Source organism: Leptosomus discolor, chromosome 5 (assembly GCF_034619465.1).
Source record: "Leptosomus discolor isolate bLepDis1 chromosome 5, bLepDis1.hap2, whole genome shotgun sequence".
NCBI classification, from domain to species: Eukaryota; Metazoa; Chordata; class Aves; order Leptosomiformes; family Leptosomidae; genus Leptosomus; species Leptosomus discolor.
Genome location: NC_141395.1, coordinates 11217710 through 11235332, shown reverse-complemented (window position 1 = coordinate 11235332; position 17623 = coordinate 11217710). Strand labels below are relative to the sequence as shown.

General features: G+C 37.0%; 1 protein-coding gene across 3 annotated transcripts in view; it reads right to left on the bottom strand.

Moving 5' to 3' along the window:
* Positions 1–17623, bottom strand: part of ZNF148 (zinc finger protein 148) — a 45287-nt gene that overhangs the window by 11349 nt on the left and 16315 nt on the right. The window contains exons 1-5 of one of the 3 annotated variants that reach the window (XR_015183497.1): positions 11615–11944; positions 10271–10396; positions 7105–7228; positions 6359–6442; positions 221–339 (exon numbers count right to left, since the gene is read on the bottom strand). Coding sequence is in view for 2 of the 3 variants with exons in the window: in XM_086465295.1 (XP_086321421.1) it covers positions 221–339; positions 6359–6442; positions 7105–7228; positions 10271–10396; positions 11615–11944 (783 nt within the window). In the remaining variant the exon portion in view is untranslated. Of the gene's footprint in view, positions 1–220; positions 340–6358; positions 6443–7104; positions 7229–10270; positions 10397–11614; positions 11961–17623 lie in introns of those variants that run through there. The other 2 variants (XM_086465295.1, XM_086465294.1) reach the window with 2 other exon arrangements.

Below are 17623 nucleotides of genomic sequence, written 5' to 3'. Positions count from 1 at the left end.
AGTGTCAAACAACAGCATACAATCAACAAAATCAAGCACAGGTAGCTGTGACTGCTCCTCCCGTGCACCAAGACCACCCACCCCAACAGAAAAAACATTCGTTACAGGCTCATTTGTATGCACGTGACTACAACACCTGCGGAAAGTCCTGTCTGTGCTACTTGGGAATTGACTGGTGTTTCGTTTTTCAATTGTGAAAGATGTCACTAAGTCATCTTACCTGCAAACAATATTCACACTGGTAAGGCTTCTCTCCACTGTGAGTTCTTTTGTGCCTTTCCATGTGATACTTCTGAATAAACCTCATACCACATTCATCACAACGAAATGGCTTTTCACCTGATAAAAAACACATAGCAATGTTAATCTAAAAAAAATAAATCAATCAGTGTTCTTCCATACAAGTACCAGGTCAAACACTACATTCTCTATTAGGAGTAATAAAGAAGAGGATTTAGTTTCTTGCTATTGAAAAACAGCATCGGGCTTGCTCCATCACTATTTTCTCAGTACTCAGTAGCTGATGCCTCAAAACTATTTGAAGCTTTTACACTAAAAAAACCCCAACCACCTTTAAAACTAAATTCTTACCCTCTCTTTCTAATGTAGGTGCAGATACCTGTCTTACACCCAACAAATAAACTGCAAAGACAGACTTCCTGAACTGCTGCTACGTAATTTTTAGGGCAGATGATTGTATAAAAATACCTCAATTCTCTCACCAAGTCATTAACTCAAACCTATTCCCTCTAGAAGAGAATTACGCATTTCCAAGCTTTTGATTCAACACTTTTGTAGGGTGCTCTGTACTTTCCTTTTTTTTTTTCCCCTTATCTGTATGCAGAATTGAAACAACTGCTCTGAAAAAAAACCTACTATTTGGGTTGGAACGCAATTAAAAAAAAAATTTTAAATATTTTATTTAAAAAATTAAGCTGAAAACAAGAAACCTCTGAAGCCGAACTGGCATTTGCATGCTTACAGGTTTTTCTGTTTGGTTGTTTTGTTTGGTTTTGGGTTTTGTTTTTTACTTTCATGAAATATTTGTTCAGACCATATTCATTGCCCTGAACTGATCTTCAGTTCTCCCCTCATTTTCCCTCACAAAGAAGCCCTGCAATGATTCTTTCTGAACACAGAGTAACTCTATTTCTATTTCTTTTAACTTTTGCCTTACATCTTCCCTCTGACATTTTTATTTTCTAGGTTCCTCTGGCAAAACTTAAAAATTCCAAGAACATTGAAAAGTTAGTTTTGCTTTTACAAAGTTCACTATTATTTAATAGAACTCACCCTGAGCAACAGTAATCTCTCCTCTTAATATTTACTAGGACATCTTTTGAACTGACATAGAGATCAGGGATTGTCTTGGCAGCATCTGTCCACATCCTCTTTGTTCTGGATACTGTATTGCACTGATTTTGGGGATATAAACCATCTATATTTTGTTTCCAGAAATATGCAGTGTATTTCTAGTTTTCTGAGGTAGTTTTATTCTTAAAAATTGTTTTATGAACTAGTTTTACTAAATTATTACTAATAATTACTTATTAAAGCGTTAATAATTTTTATTTTATTATTTAAAATGCTGTTAAACTGTATATTTTCTATTTAGAACAGAGTTATTTATCCATATCCTTCTACAAATGGAAATACAGTACCTTAAAATAAGATGCCAGTATGTATAGAAAGTAGAATGGAAAATATCTCTATCACCCACACATTTGCTCCCAGTTAGATCATTAATACCCAGACTTCCAAACTTCTTAATTCCAAGCAATTTCTAAACTTCTCTCTTTGTAAGCCTATGCTCTATTTCTAATTATCAATTCTTACCTCTCCATATGGTTTCTCAGACAATCCCTTTCTCGGATGAAATTATTCCAATTTGTTCTTTCCTAAATCAAACCATCTCCTCTCCTAAGATCTCTCAGCTTCTATCAGTTCTTTTTCTACAGGCTCACAACCTCAACATCCTAACTCTTCTTTCACATTTAGTCAGAGATTAACTTTTACCATTTCTTGCTTATTAATAATCACCATCAAATTTGGGCTTTTTTCAGCACCCTTTATAAATTGTAATGCCTATCATATAATCCTCTCTCACACTGTCTATAAGCAAATCCTCCTCTCTGGCCTATTTCTTAACTTTCAAACTCCACTTTCATTCTTCCTGTTCTCTTTATTCGCTAGGCACCCTTACTACTATGCTGGTTTACTTGCACCGAGCCTGTTGAAACTTTCTGTATCAAATTCCAGTCCTTGTCTTCACTTATAAAGAAGAGGCAAGATGTTTAGGTCTGATTGCTCTTGTTTAATACACAGGAACTCCTCTTTTCCCAAAGACAACTACTTAATCCTTGTTACTTACTGTTTTCTTTCCCTTTGCTCCACTATTCTACTTTGTGTTTCCTTTAAATCACCCCTTCAAACAACTCTCCTTATGTTGTCTGGAAGTTTGGTTTCACGCTACCTTAGAGTTTTTTTTAGAGAAAGGAGCAGCTGTTTGGGATGAAAACTATCCTGAGCTTTACAGAAGCCAAACCAAGCCAGAGGAGCAAGACAGCTCAGTCTTGTTCTAGCTTTGAACAGCCCTCTAAGGAGCTATCCTGCTGCCTAGGAAATGCCGAACACTCCATGAATACACTTACCTTCAGCCTTATACCCGTGTCTGTAAAAGAACAGTCACAGAGTTCCTCAACATTTGTCTACTGAAGCTGGCTACTTGTTGGCAGAAGACCCTCCCAGCTATCTATTCCCATTTCAAGCCTTAAATAGGGCCAAACAGGGGTTCTGAGGTTTTTTGTTGTAAGGTATTACCACCAGCAGCCATTTTTGAGACTTTGAGAGTACATACAAAGGCACTGCTGGCCATGCCTCAACAGGAAGAAAAGTTTAGGGACGCTGCCCTTGAATTACTCAGCACAACACAGAAAATTATACTTCTCAGTAGAATTCCAGGACACTCTGGAAGTAAGATTAAGATACACTTTGTGAAACTGATACCATACTTAATTTTTGCTTTAATCTTCATAAGGAAGATAATGTTAAAAAAAGATTAAAAACGAATATGAAGATATGCTTCCTATAATAATTACTTCCTAGCAGAAGCCTGAAACTTCAGATGCCTTCTGCAATTTTGTTGTACTTTTCAAACAGGATCTGTCGCAAATGCAGAAGATCATTAATAACAACCTTTTGCTAATGTAGGGAGAATCCAGGACGTATTTTTCTGAAACGTCTTGGTGAGTGGGAAAGAATCAGAGGTAGGAAAAAAAAAGTCAGAATTTAAAAATACAACACAATAATTATATGCATTATTTACGAAAACAGCCTGTTTTGTGTCTACATTAGAAATCTATTAAAACTGAGCAATAGAACTATTTATAAAGTGTAGTACAAATACTATGTGTATAAAGGCTGTAACAATTATAAACCCCCAGGCATCTTAAAAACCAAGCAAAATACAAATTATAGAATACCAAAGGTGGCAATAAAAAAAGCGGCATGACTGAATAATGAGGCGCTTGAGTTGTTAGCCCCAATGTTGCTTTATTTTTTTAAAAATGTAATCTCAGTTTTTGTGTTTAAAATGGAAAGTAGGGTGGGTTACAGAATTAGGACACAGGAATGCAGGAGTGGGCAAGGTGTATAGAAACATCTCTAAGCAAAAAGAAAGCAGACATTTGAAAAGAAAAACAAACATTCAGCATCTCTTGTGAGCCTAGTAAACCCAAAATATGAAAATATTTGTGTACCAATGACTTTTCCCTCTCTTACAACTGAAATGGCGATTTTCTGTGTCATTAGAGACACGTTTAGCAGCAGGGTTCTAGCACTACTGCTCTCCTCTATACACAATTATTTCTAGTAAGCGAATTTTGTATTAATGCAATGTCTGCTTTTAGATGCAACTATTTAATTATTTACACAGAATAAGGCTGTTCATTGATTCCTTCCTAACTCCCTCATAACATTTCACTTGAAGGAATGGTTCAGAGAACCGAATTTAAATCCCACCGGAACTAGCTGGAGCACCTGTAAATTCAGGGCTTGTTACAGGCATAAAATGGGGCTTCTAAGTGTTACCACTGTCTTCGACTGGCTTAAAATAAACTGGAAAATTTTATAAACATCTTTAAAAACAGTAAGCAACATCCTGTTCTTCATCAGTATTTTGAACACTGCACAAAAGCTGGTGCTAAAAGTGGTCATTCAGAGAGATAAAAATGCAAAATAAAAAGAAAAAATATAGTATTGAATTTATAAGGAATATTTCTTAAAAAGAGTATGAATAATACGGAGAGAGCCTTCCTTTACTTCCTTCAAAGTGAACCACAGACCCACTACTCACCTTCTGGTGAGAGAAGGAAGCTGAAAATTCAGCTTTACTGGATGGGTTCAGTTATGCAGTGGATGGGTTCAGTTATGCAGTCCTGAACAACAGAGTAACACTACAGAAACAACTAAGGCCCAGTAGTGAATACTGTCAGACAGAAGTGAAAGCACAGACAGGTATGTAGAATGCCAATTAGCTATACTATAACCGAGCCGAGCCAAAAATTAAGCACTAGTCAAATACTTGCTAACTAAATGGACTTCAAAAAAGCTTTTTCCACTCCTGGAAGCTGGGTTTTACATGTTCTGTCCTAACCATCTACTAGTTGTCACCTAGGAAATCACCCATAATTCAACAATTTAAACACAAGCACCATCTTCCATTTTCTGAGAAACAACCAAACTATGGTTGGACAGTTCCTCAGGATGCTGAGGAAAGGAGGAAAACATAGTTATCCAAAAAAGTCAGATAACAATATGGTTAATTTTGTAAAATGGCACCTTTTTCTCTGCTAAACAAAGGCTAGTATATGTAAGGGCTGGCAAAAAAAACCTGCTACCCCACCACCACACCCTCCCTCCACAGCTTACAATCGACAGAATTCTCAGTAGAGCTAGAAGCTAAATTTAAAAATATAATTAAATCCATTTATAAAATTTTTGCAGTCAAGTGTTAATTAACTATATTGCCCAGACTCTCATTTTCAAAGCCACGTACAGGGAATAATCCTCATTAAAAAAGAAAAAATAAAAGCAAACAAAACCTAAAAAAAAACCTTCTGAAAAACGTGAAGACTGAACTTAATTTTTTGCCTTTTTTGGGGGGGTGTGGGGGTGTAGGCAGATAGATGGAAGAGAGTGAATGAGCATTCTTTTCAAGAATAGTATCTACACAAAGTGGAGGCAGCATGGTTCACCAATTCAAAGCCAGAGGAAAGACTAGGAGCAGAACAAAGACACTGGACAGAAGAATGGAGGACTCTTCTGTGGCTGACTGGCTGAAGGAAACCTACTTAGTCTGGACTCATGGCAACCTAGGATACAAAAATCCCATAAACAACAGGGCATTTGTGCATGTAACTCCCTGTACGCTGCTCTGAAAATTCATTTTGCAGAGTTTTTTCTCCCTCTCCACTCTAACACATGCACACACTGTACTGCATGTTAGTAGCTTTCATATCCATTTAAATGCTACAGCCAAGAAACACTGTGCACATTCACCAGCTCTGCTTTTCTGAAAAAGAGGCTGAGAAATTGGCATCTAGTCCAAAGGGACCATATTACAAAATATTTAAAGAGGGATTGAAAGGCCATGCACCAAAATGCCAAAAACCCAATGAAGCCAAACCTGTTAAAGAATGTGGTTTTGTGCGGTGCAAGAAGATAAAAAACCAAACATGAATAAACTTTAACACTCTCTAGCTTAAAACTTCGGGCCTTATTTGACCTATATTGTGTATTTTTAAACTAAGGTTCTTATTTTTAGAACAGCTCTGAATTAAACCTTTCAGGAAAAAAAAAAAAAAGTGAAAAGTAAAGCTGATACCAATACCTTTGGGGTTAGGCATTTTGGCCATTTTAGTCCTGGCACTTTTCCATCAAATTCCGAAATAGATAAATAAATAAATAAACAAACAAACAAATTAATAAATAAATCTACTGAAATGTAATTTGGAAGTCCCCGTTGTCTGCATTAACTTGACACAACAAAAGACAGAACTGCTTAACAACCCTTGACTTTTATGAACGCACAAACTTCAGGATTTGTTGCTCTGGGGTTATTTATAGAATACTACTTTCAGATTTGCTTACTAGAGTCTGTACTCACTTTACAGCCAAAGAAAAGTGGAGCAAGTTGAAAGCCCAAAACTAATTTATTTTTAAAAGTTTTGTAACATCTGTTAAGTTAAAACAAACTACAACAGGGTTTTAGGCTGCATACTTAGTACCGGAAACCTTGCCTGAGTGGGGAAACAGTTTTTAAGCACGCCAGTAAAGATACTCAAGGCACTATACTCACCAGTATGAATCTTCTCATGCCTCTGTAGCAGGTACTTCTGTATGAAACGCATGTCGCACTGACTGCACTGAAATGGTTTTTCACCTTGAACAATATAATTCCACATCCATAAGTTAATAACTACACACTGTTGTTTCTGATAACTACTTTTGAGGAATATTAAAATGTCTATTAAAAAACCAGCATCTGAGCGAATTCCAAAAATACTCTAATACCAAAAAACATTAGCCTTACTAAGTATATGAGCTGCAGAATTCTTTCCATGATCCTAAGAGTCACATTAAGACTAGTACGGAAGATGATCTGAAATGGCTGTAATTTCCTCACGAACAAGATCAATCACGATGCTGGCATAAGACTGCATTCAGGATACTGGCAAGCTATTATAATGGTAAGTACCTTTTTCACTTCTCCGAACCAGAGAGATACCTCATCAGGCAAATAAGCAGCCGGAGCACATTTTACAAAGGGGTCAATTTTGGCACTTAGGCTACAAGTCAACCCATTACTTTCTGATAAAGAAAGAAAAGAAACCTTGTAAACAGTTAGGTCTTCAGTTTATTAAACATATGTTGACTTTTTTTTCCCGGTATTCTTTTGACACTTTGGTGCATGGAATCTCTAAGCTTAGATGCCAAGTTAGCTACACTCTTAAAACTGAAATTCGCATAGAGCTGAAAACATTTTTAACATAAGTAAACAACTCTTTATATAGTAGAAAAGACAAATTTGAAGTCAAGCAGTACCTGTATGAATGAAGACATGTCTCTGTAAATGGTAGTTGGTTCTAAAGGCAGCATTGCAATGCTCACAAACATGAGATTTGTGGGTTTTCAGACCAAGTGATCCATCCTCATTTATTGTAAGGATCTATTTTAAAAAGAGTAAAATTTGTTCTCACACTACCCTCTAAAGATGTCTTATTAACTAAATTAAAAAAAAAAAACATTAATTTTTTCGATGCAGAAAATGTAAATATTTCAGGTACAACAATGCTAATTTCTACAAAGCTACGTGTTAGGCTTTTAGTATACATTTCCAATTGCAGTCCAATCCACCTTGTGCCTCGTTGTGTATTAAGAGATGTTTCAACAGGACGGAGACAAAAGCAGCTCACAGAAAATCAGCTTAGAGCTCCCCTATTCACAGCTGAGTCCCTTTATATGCTACTGTTTGCTTTGTCCGTCTGTTGCAAAGGACACAAAGTAACCCAACCACCTCTGGGCACTCAACCATGGATAATCATATTTTAAAGTAAAAATTAAAAGTTATATTCTTTTTTCAAATCACAACTGTAAATGTTTGCTAAAAGGCATTAAAACTTATCCAGGATACTCACACAAATTATCTACATCTACATAACACCAATAGTCTCAGAGGCAAAATTGTATTTTAAAAACCAAAACCTCAAAGCCAAACAACCAAGAAAATAGTCTTATTCTTTTCCTCTTTCAGGTTTTTCACTCAATAAAGTATCATTCACTCAATATAGATATATTAAAGCATCTCCTTTATGAATTCAACTTGCCACACTCAATTGCTCTGCCGTCAAAGCCGCTATTTTCACATAAAATCGAAAAAACTTAAGTTAAAAAAATTGCACCATATCTATCTTATTCAATATAGCTCATCACAGGTTTTCTCTAATTTGTTAAAAATAAAAACAAAACAAAACAAAACAAACCCCAAACTTCTACTATCTCTGGCAAGAGAATAAGAAAACCAGTAAACAAATTACATTTCCAAAAGTCTTACTTAACTGGAAACAGAACTATAAAGAAGAGCTTAAGTAACCTTAAATAAAACAGTTTAGTCCCTTGTTATTAACAAAAAATAAGTCTGCTGGGGAAACACATCTGCAATTTGATTAGCTACGATGTTTTAGGTTTTATGATAATGACAGTGATGAGAAAGAGAGTCAATAACTGAAATAGTACCTCTGCAATAGTAGCAAATACTGTAGGATCTACTTAAACAATTTTTAATTCTGCTGCATCAAAACTCAGCAAGAGTGAAAGTCTTGAGCTAACAAATTCTTGTGCATTCACTCTGAAGGACAAGCACATTCATACGTTTCTAAGATCGGTATGTTACAGCTCCAGTGAGTCACAGATAGAGACAAATATAAAGATTCTGTTCTGTAACAACATACAGCTAATGAAACACTGACTGGTTATTTAAAATAAATTTAAACACATGTTATGAAATGCTTTTCATATATTAGATTGAAATTTTAAAATAACTGTGCAGAAAATACGCTGAATTTCATGGTTATCCTAAACTTGGGCTCTTCTATTGCATCTATTCATTGTACCATGTCTTAAATGAAGAAAGTTAACTTTGTCAGTGCAGTTTTCCTGATAGAAGCAACAAAAAAGCTTGTGCATGTGTGTGTGTGTGCGTGCGTGTGTGTACGTGTGTGCACATGTGTTTGTGTGCATGGAAGAGGGAAAAGTAGACAGGATTCATAAAAGCTAATGGCTTTTTATTTATATGATGACTACGTTAACATAAAATAAAATTTAAAATGTTTCATTTAACTGACTTCCATATGTAAAAGTCCCAGCTGCTGTTTGGATGGAAGATCAACCCCATTACTCTGGGAACACTACCTTAACTGCAGTAGGCTCTCACCTATGCCAGTCCTTCCCTTCAGCTTCTTTCTGCCTTTCTACTCTGACAAGTTTGAAAAAAGGGGACGAGAGACCGTAAAAGAACCTGTTTAACAATTCTCCTGATCATTTTTCAATCTTTTGTCATCTTGAAAGACTAACACTGACAGATTGGGAGATAAAAAGGAAGCATGCAAGTACATGTCTGTAGAAAGAGGGACACATGCCTCTTCGACCTTGCCATGTTTCCATGGAAGTGATCTGTGGACTCAACCTAGCTCTCCTTTTGCTATCAAAGGGAGAAGTATCTTGATGCACTGGATTTGGAACTTGCTTCCACACCCAATCTGAAACAATTGCTCAACTTTCCAAGAATACTACAGGTGCAACCTAATTTGACAGTGCTTTGAGGAGGACTGAGGGGTCCCGCTCCCAGGCCAACAAAAAGAAGGGTCTGGAGTTTTTCTTGGTGTTAGGGTGAGCTTTCCTTCAACGTATACACAGTCTGGGTTGACTTCAGAGTAGGCTTATTTTAATGCTGCTGTGTGATAATTTATAACTGATTTTTGCCTATCAGAGCAGCCTGTATACGGTCTATTTTAAGTCTGAAGATTAATACTAGATAGAACACTGCTACCTCATGAGGTGAAATGATTTTGGTTTTATCTGAAGTGCGTCTCAATAGAAGAAAATTGTTTTCAGACATACAGGGATACATACTCTTCATGAATGGATCTACAAAACAAATTTTGAAGTAACAAACCAGCAGCTATGGTAAGAATCTTTTGATATAAATAAATACATATATGAAGATGATTATGACCACAGGAATATTCCCTGCCAGTAAATTATTTTATATATATTAGTAAACTTTTTAGAATTTTCAAAACTACCATTTTAGATTTCTTTTTAAAAACTTTTCACTACTATGCATGAAGCATATAAAATTATCAGGCTCACAGAAAAGCACAACTATTATTAGATAGATACAGAGTAATGATTTATAAATTGTCTACAAAGCTACTGACTCATAATTTAAAAAAAAAAAAATTTGGAGAGAGAACTGCCTGGAGAGACAGATGTTAAAATATGTCAAGGGTTCATGTTGCTAAAAAGAGTTCAAAGAAAAACACTGTTATATCAGGTTTTGTTTTGGGTCTCTGGTGAACTTCAGAACTGCATCTTTACTGAGCAAACAAACAATTTCCAGCCTAACTACTTCAAATGCTAATGAAATTAGTCATAGTCAACCAAATCTTCAGGTTCTTTTAATCTTGGTTTTGCCAAATCAATGTCTTACTTTTGCTGGTGAACGCTGTTTTCTTTTCTTCTTTTTCTGCAAATCTACTGGCTCTCGTATTTGTTTTTTGTCTCGTTTCTGTTGTTCAGATGCATCAGTAAAGGTAATTTCTTGCTTTACACTGATCTGTTAAGATACCAAGTGCCAGTTTCAGGTAAGGTTCTCACTACAGAAAAGCAATTTTTCAATTTTAGAAGATGACAAACTGCTGAAACAGAAAACCTCTTCTAAGGGAATTATCTTCTGGCTTCATTCTTTCAGAAATTTAAGTGAAAGGAATAATAAGTATCTTAAATAAAAAGGGCATAGTTAATTTCTACAGTGACATTTTGATGTATCCTTTCATTCATCTCCCAAGGTCTTTTTTCCTGCTGACCTGTGGTGATTTTGAGATCAGTTCTTATATTAAAATCACTTCCATCTGTAAAACCATTCAGTTTTTCATACCTATCTTACTTTAGTCCATGTTGATGTCAATGCAAGATTTAACGAATAGTTTATCAAATATTTAAGACAGAAGTATTTTTTAAGAAAAAAAAAGAACAGTACTAATGGAGTTTTTTTCCAAAAAGTATTTCTTGATCTGATGTAAACTCTAATAAAGAGCATGATACTCTCACATTTTTTCTAACACCTGAACCACCTGATCTACAGCTAACAGAGTAGTGTTTTAACAATGCTACCTTTCTGAAGATTATTCTTCGTGTATAAGGCTATCTACTTTTAAAGTCCTGGTAATGATCCTTTATGTCTGAAGGGTAACAGTGATGATGTGCTGCTGCATTACAGACAGATGTTCTGTTTTCAAAAGGAAGTCATCTATATTCTCTCTGGGAAAGCGGAGGTACACCTTCTATTAGAGATCGAGGAGGGGCATATTTATGGTCATGTATGAAGTGTCACAGTCCAACCTGCAGTGTGAATGCAATTGCTAAGCGTCCACATATTTTGAAAACATACAAGATGCTTCCTATAGCCAAAGAAACTAAACAGTACTATGAACAGCATAAACAGTATGCACCTTTTAATAACGCTATTTATTCTGGTTTGTAGTTACCCTTAAACATTAAGTATACTTAAAAGAGCACATTTTAACGCATTAATTCTATGGTAACAGCCTGCTTATAAAATATTTATAAAACAGATACTTAAAGATTATACTTAATTGGCAAAATTTATCCACAGCCAGAGGCAAATGACATTTTCATAAATAGCATCCATTCATAAATATTTTGATAATAAAAATCCAAACAAGCAATTAATAGATTCTTGCCAGAGTAGGATTAGACTACCAGATCAGGCTTCCTAGTAATTTCTCCAATATTTCACAAAGAAATTGCTTACAGGGACATTAACAGCATACTGCAGCCCTTGAGGAAGTCTATCTTGCGTATCCATGTCATCATCATTTTTTACCGTCTCCTCATGGACCATGAGTTCATCATGTGAAATCATCTCTTGCTGTCGAAGTTCACTTTCCTGTAACACTTCATCTGTTGCAAGAATTTCTTGGTGTGCCATAGTCCGATCTTGAAGGACTGCCTCTTGCCGTTCTCCCGATACTCCAGACTGGTCAGATACTGCACCCATCCCTACCATAGCCCTGGATGACTGCATTTGGTCTATGCCACCACATTTAAGAAATAATCCTCCCAGCTTGTCTTCAATGTTCATTCTTAAGTGCAATAACCTACAAAGAAAGTTTTAATAGTAAACATCTACAATTGGTGCTCTTGCTCAAAATTTTTTACTTAAAAACATTTTATAAGAACTCAGTACTCAACATACACACATGCACTCCTAAAATCGATATCCAAATAAAAGTGGAAAGTTGGATATCTTGGTTCAACATGAAGAGATTCTCCTTCCACACACATGCATGCATAGACAATTAAACACTTTAAAATAAAAAGTTTCAAATCAAAGTGCCTTGTGATTACTGGCAAAATTCTGGTAATTAAATGATAGCTAATTCTTCCTTCTCCTTAGAAAACTGGGTTTTTTCCTCTGTGGCCTTTTTACTCTGTTCCCTTTGTCCATTTTGACCGTCCTTTACAAACGCCTCTTTCATATTGGTCCTGTTCTCCCTACTTCCTTGTCCTTTAAGTGCCCTTTCACTGCTGCTACCCCAGGGCATACTGTAGCTGCTGGAACATCTTAATATCAACAAGTGAGAGAAAACTGGGCTGCATCAAAAGAAGAGTGGCCAGCAGGTTGAAAGAGGTGATTCTGCCCCTCTATTCTGCTCTGGTGAGACCCCACTTGAAGTACTGTGTCCAGCTCTGGGGCCCCCAACATAGGAAGGACATGGACATGTCCAAAGGAGGGCCACAAAAATGATCAGAGGATTGGAACACCTCTCCTATGAGAAAAGGCTGAAAGAGCTGGAGTTCTCTTCAGCCTGGAGAAGACAAGGCTCTGGGGAGACGTTACTGTAGCCTTTTAAGTATTAAAATAAGACTTATAAGATGGAGACAAACTTTTTAGTAGGGCCTGTTGTGATAAAACAAAGGGTAATAGTTTTAAACAAAAAGTGGGTAGATTTAGACTAGATGTAAGGAAGAATTTTCTTACGACGAGGGTGGTGAAACACTGGCACAGGTTGCCCAGAGAAGTGGTAGATGCCCCACGCCTAGAAACATTCAAGGTCAGGTTGGACGGGGCTCTGAGCAGCCTGACCTAGGTAAAGATGTCCCTGCTCACTGCTGGGGGGTTGGACTAGATGATCCTTAAAGGTCCCTCCCAATCTAAATCATTCTATGGTTCCATGAAAACGCAACTTTCTGGCTAAAGGTGTATGTCAAATAAAGACTACAGAGAGATCAAATCTGTTCATAAAAAAGGCATTCACTTTCACACCCACTAAGCAGGACATTAGACAGGAAATGTGAATCCCAGTCATGAATAGCAATACCGTTACATTGACTTATGGTCCGGAGATAAGATACAAATTCGTGATATTCCAACAAGTGTCATGCTATTATTGGTTTTTAACACAGGGCAGCAGGCTTTTGGGAAGCTGGAAGTGGTAGCATCTTCTTATTCTACTTATTGTTATATAAGCAAGATAGTCCTAAGATGACTCTCCTTGGCATACTGGATGTCCACAGTGGTCAGCCCCCTTCACTCTGTTCCCCAGGCCCATAACTCCTACCCATTCCACACTGCTCTGGTCTGCTCCTTCAGATAGACAGACAGACAGACAGACAGACATTCTTCCTCCATCCCTCTATCTGCCCACAGCAGGAGGGAAAAGGCTATACGAAGGCTACAGCAGACACAGGGACGGGAGCAGACTTGGACAACACACAGCAGGCCCAACCAAAGCACAACAAGACGGGTATCTTGGGCAGTACAACAGCATCAGCACCTTTGATTTTGATGCATTCAGAACTGTGATATAGATGTGAAGTTGGTATATTGCTAGTCATCAGCTCCAAATTCTGTCCCCCCAAGGGTGCAGTATGGTGAAAGGCTCCACCTCCACTCAAGTTTTGAGTCAGAGGCTACGCTTCTTTCCCTGCAGCTCTTGATGACAACTCATAACTGAAGAAACCAAATCTCTCTGCCTAGAATTGGCAAGGCCACCACCCTGCAGAACTGCACCACAATAACCCCCTGCCAGTTTAACAGCCTGCCAACACGCAAAAAGACTGGATCAAACAAACGTACATGAAATGTTTAAATTTCAGTTTTCAGTTTGATACATTTGATCACTTTTCCAAATAATTTTCTTCACCAGGAAAATCTTTCAAAAATTCTTGATGTATCTTAAACATCTGTGAAGATTTGTTTATACCAAACAACACTGAGTTTACAAAACAAATAGTGGTCTTTCTTCAGGTGAGATCCTAGAGTACTTGGTAGGAATGCAAGCCACCAGCAGAAACAACTGAAAAAGATCTCTTAAGTTCTCCTACATTATACTTTGTTTCAAATACGACTATTAGTTCTTAACCTTCTGAAAGTAAAATTCACTCAATTTAATAAAAAAACAACTAAACAAAGACACAAACCAACCCACCACACACCCCAACAAATTAAAAAAAAAAGCCCATTAACACCTTCTGGCAGCAACTCAGGTCCTATAACTCCGAAGTGAAAGAATATTTGTCCCTATTCTCTATCGTGAAGGTTCTGAATTTCTGAATATATCATAGGAAGCTGACAGACAGGATGGCCTCTCTGATTTTCAAATATTTAACAGGTATGCCAAAGAAAGAAGCTTTTCAGTCAATTAGGCTTTGGTTTTTTTTTAGTAAGCCTTCCTCTGCTGGAAGTCAGGAGGACAGAGTCACCAAGCTAAATCTGTTTATACATGACAATGCCATAAAAATGTTTAATATTCTTCTTTCCTACGTAAAAGGCACACTCTAGGCACCAAAAAAGCCTGTGACAGGAGAAGAACATGGGGGAAAATTCTGTTGAGAACACTTATACTTGCAATTTGTCCTTTCTTGTTCTTCTGCAATTCCAACGTAAAGAAGTTTGAAATCTGACTCTTGATTTTCACAGCATGTGTCTTCAAATACAGACAACAATTCCTTAATCCCTTGAGTGAGCTCAGGTAGTGCTAGGTGGCAAGTTTACTCCCAAGTTAAGAGAATGAGATTTCACATGTCTTCAAGGGAAAATGCACGCCCCGTATGCCACACCTGCAGACATTATATAATTCACGAAGTATTTTTTGGAGGTAACAGGGAAACCATACTGATAGTTTCTCAGCAATAACACAGACAAGCAAACAACCTGGCAGAGCACAAAGGCTGTATTTTTTCCACCAATGCAGATCTTCCAAAGAGATCTTGCAACAATATCCTAAAAGAAGAAAATGAGGATGAATTTATCCTCTTATTGGTGTGGAATATCCTGTGCCAAGTACGAAATGTGAGAAGGAACTGAAGTTCATAAGAATCTGTCTCCCATGGAGCCATTATTTGATAAGAGATGGTGCAAAAGATCTAAGGTTGAGACTAGTTTCTTAGGTAGGGCATTTTAAATATCTAGTTTGAAAGACAGACTCCAAGGAAATCAAGCAGATATATTTATTCATTTCAGCCTTTATCCCAAGTTAATCCATACTCAGGGTGCATCTCGCACAGATTGACATTCACTATGCTTTTGTTCCACACTACAGCAATATGACAGCATAAGCTCACTGCAGATTCTTTAGAGGAATGACGTGGACAGGTACTAGAATACAAGAACTCAAGATGCTGAAACACATTCAAGGGTGAACAAACAGTATCAAGTGTGAGAACACGGTGGCCCTGATCTGTCTGCTCAAGCCACTGACAAAAACAGCACAGAAGGTTGTCCCACATGGAGGATACTGCCATATCACTCTGAAATTAGGTATGAATTGCGGCAATCCTGGATTTAAAGCTATTTCCTGGCAGGAAAGCAGGCAGGCAAATGCAGATAGAGAGACTGACTGCTTAACAGCGCAGAAGAGCCTGCTACTCTCACCAACAGAGGCAGGAAGACTCAAGACATGCAGAATCTTAGGACAGCTGGCAAGATACAGCAGCTGCCCAGAAGACAGGCTAGCAGTGTACTGGTATTTATTGGTCTCATTAGTTCTCTCAATTGCCAAGGATATGGAAACTTTTTCTTTCTGCATAGTAGCCTTAGCAGAGTCATGCAACTGAAAGCACTCAAGTCGTTTTCCAGTCATGATCTTGAGTCATATCAGAAGCTGGTACTGTGACTGTACCGCTTATTAAATCAAACTTTCGAACATCTGGCTTTTCATACAAACATAATGACAACTCCTAGTGTTAGGCTGCATATTCTAAGTGATGAAATGCAATATAAGTTATATGACACGCTGATACTGTTTTAAAATGAAGAACCACAAAGCTATTAATCCAAACAAGAATTATCCCAATTGCAATCAATTCAGTAAAACACATGTAATTCGTCAGCTGACAGCTTCTGGCTCACATAAAAGGAATCCTATCATTTAAACTGAAGATGAGGAGAAGCGTTCTTGGAGGAATGACAGTATGATAAAGAAAATGTAAGTTAAAAGCATTCAAACAAGCTCACTTTACCAGGTCTGCAAAGATTAAATGAACTTTTTAAGTGCAAGATGCATCTGTGAAATAAAGGTCAACTGATTTTGAAATTGAGGGAAACTACAATAATACCGACCATATACTACAACACGCAAGCACATTTCTTGGCATAAGACATTATTATCCTTATTGCAGAGATGTTTTCCATGGAATTTCAGAACTTCTATTAAGCTTCAGCAAATAATCATATGATTTTTCTTTGAATATATCGTTTCTCTGACAGAAAAAGAGCTGTCAACAAAACCTTTGAAGTATTCATTTTGCTTGGCAGAGGTTCTCCAAGCCTTTACTCTAGGTAAAGCATTTCACAAGAGACATCTACAGGCAGAGCTTCCCAGGTATGCACACATTTTGAGGGAGGAGAGAGGGGAGGGGGAGGGACTGCACAGAAAAGGTCCCATGGGATCATCCCAGCACCTTCTCTATTCACACAATGCTCCACTGCTACTTGCAGAACATCCACAGCCAGTGAACCATGTTGCTTCATTTCAAAAACTGCTGCGACGCCAAACCCTACGGCAGTACTTCAAAACTATTCATTTCAGTAACCCTGACATCAGTTTTTCCAAAGATTACTGGTGCGGTAAGTCAGAGAGCTAAGTGGTAAAGACAATATTCCTAATTAAAGAAACAGCCATTTAAACAAAAACATATGAAAAAAAAAAAAAAGGCATGATTACCTTTCCAATTCAGAATCAAAAATTAAAATATAACCAAAAGAAAACAATGGATTTTTAAGTCTGCTGAGATGATGGCTGCTAGGAAGCAAAGCTGAACAGAGATCCTGAAGGAAAGTGGCAAAACTTGTCAGCCACCAGAGTACAACACATGGTACAGCTGTTTTTCTCCACCTCAACTGATGATGGGTAAGAGTCTGTCTGTCTGTCTTCTCCCTTCTTTTCCTAAGCAAATAGTAAAGCATTATTTAATTTAATGAGCAAGTACCCAGAGATACTGATTGGATTCACTTTAAAATTCATACAAGCAGAACTAGGTTGATTTTCTGTAGTTAGGATTTAAAAGATTATTTCTGGGAGATGAAAAAATAAAATATGCTGCAGGATTAATAACAGACAGACAAAATATGAAATTCTGCATTTTGATATCTATTTGTAGAATAAAACTAATTTAATGGTTTTGCTCTGTTTTTTAAAGTAAGATGGACTTTTTCTACTTGTAAACAATTTCCTGTAAAAGTCTTTGTTGATTTAAGACTTCTACTTTTTTTTCAAGCATTAAAAAGCAAGATTCACTACTTTCTATATCCATATCC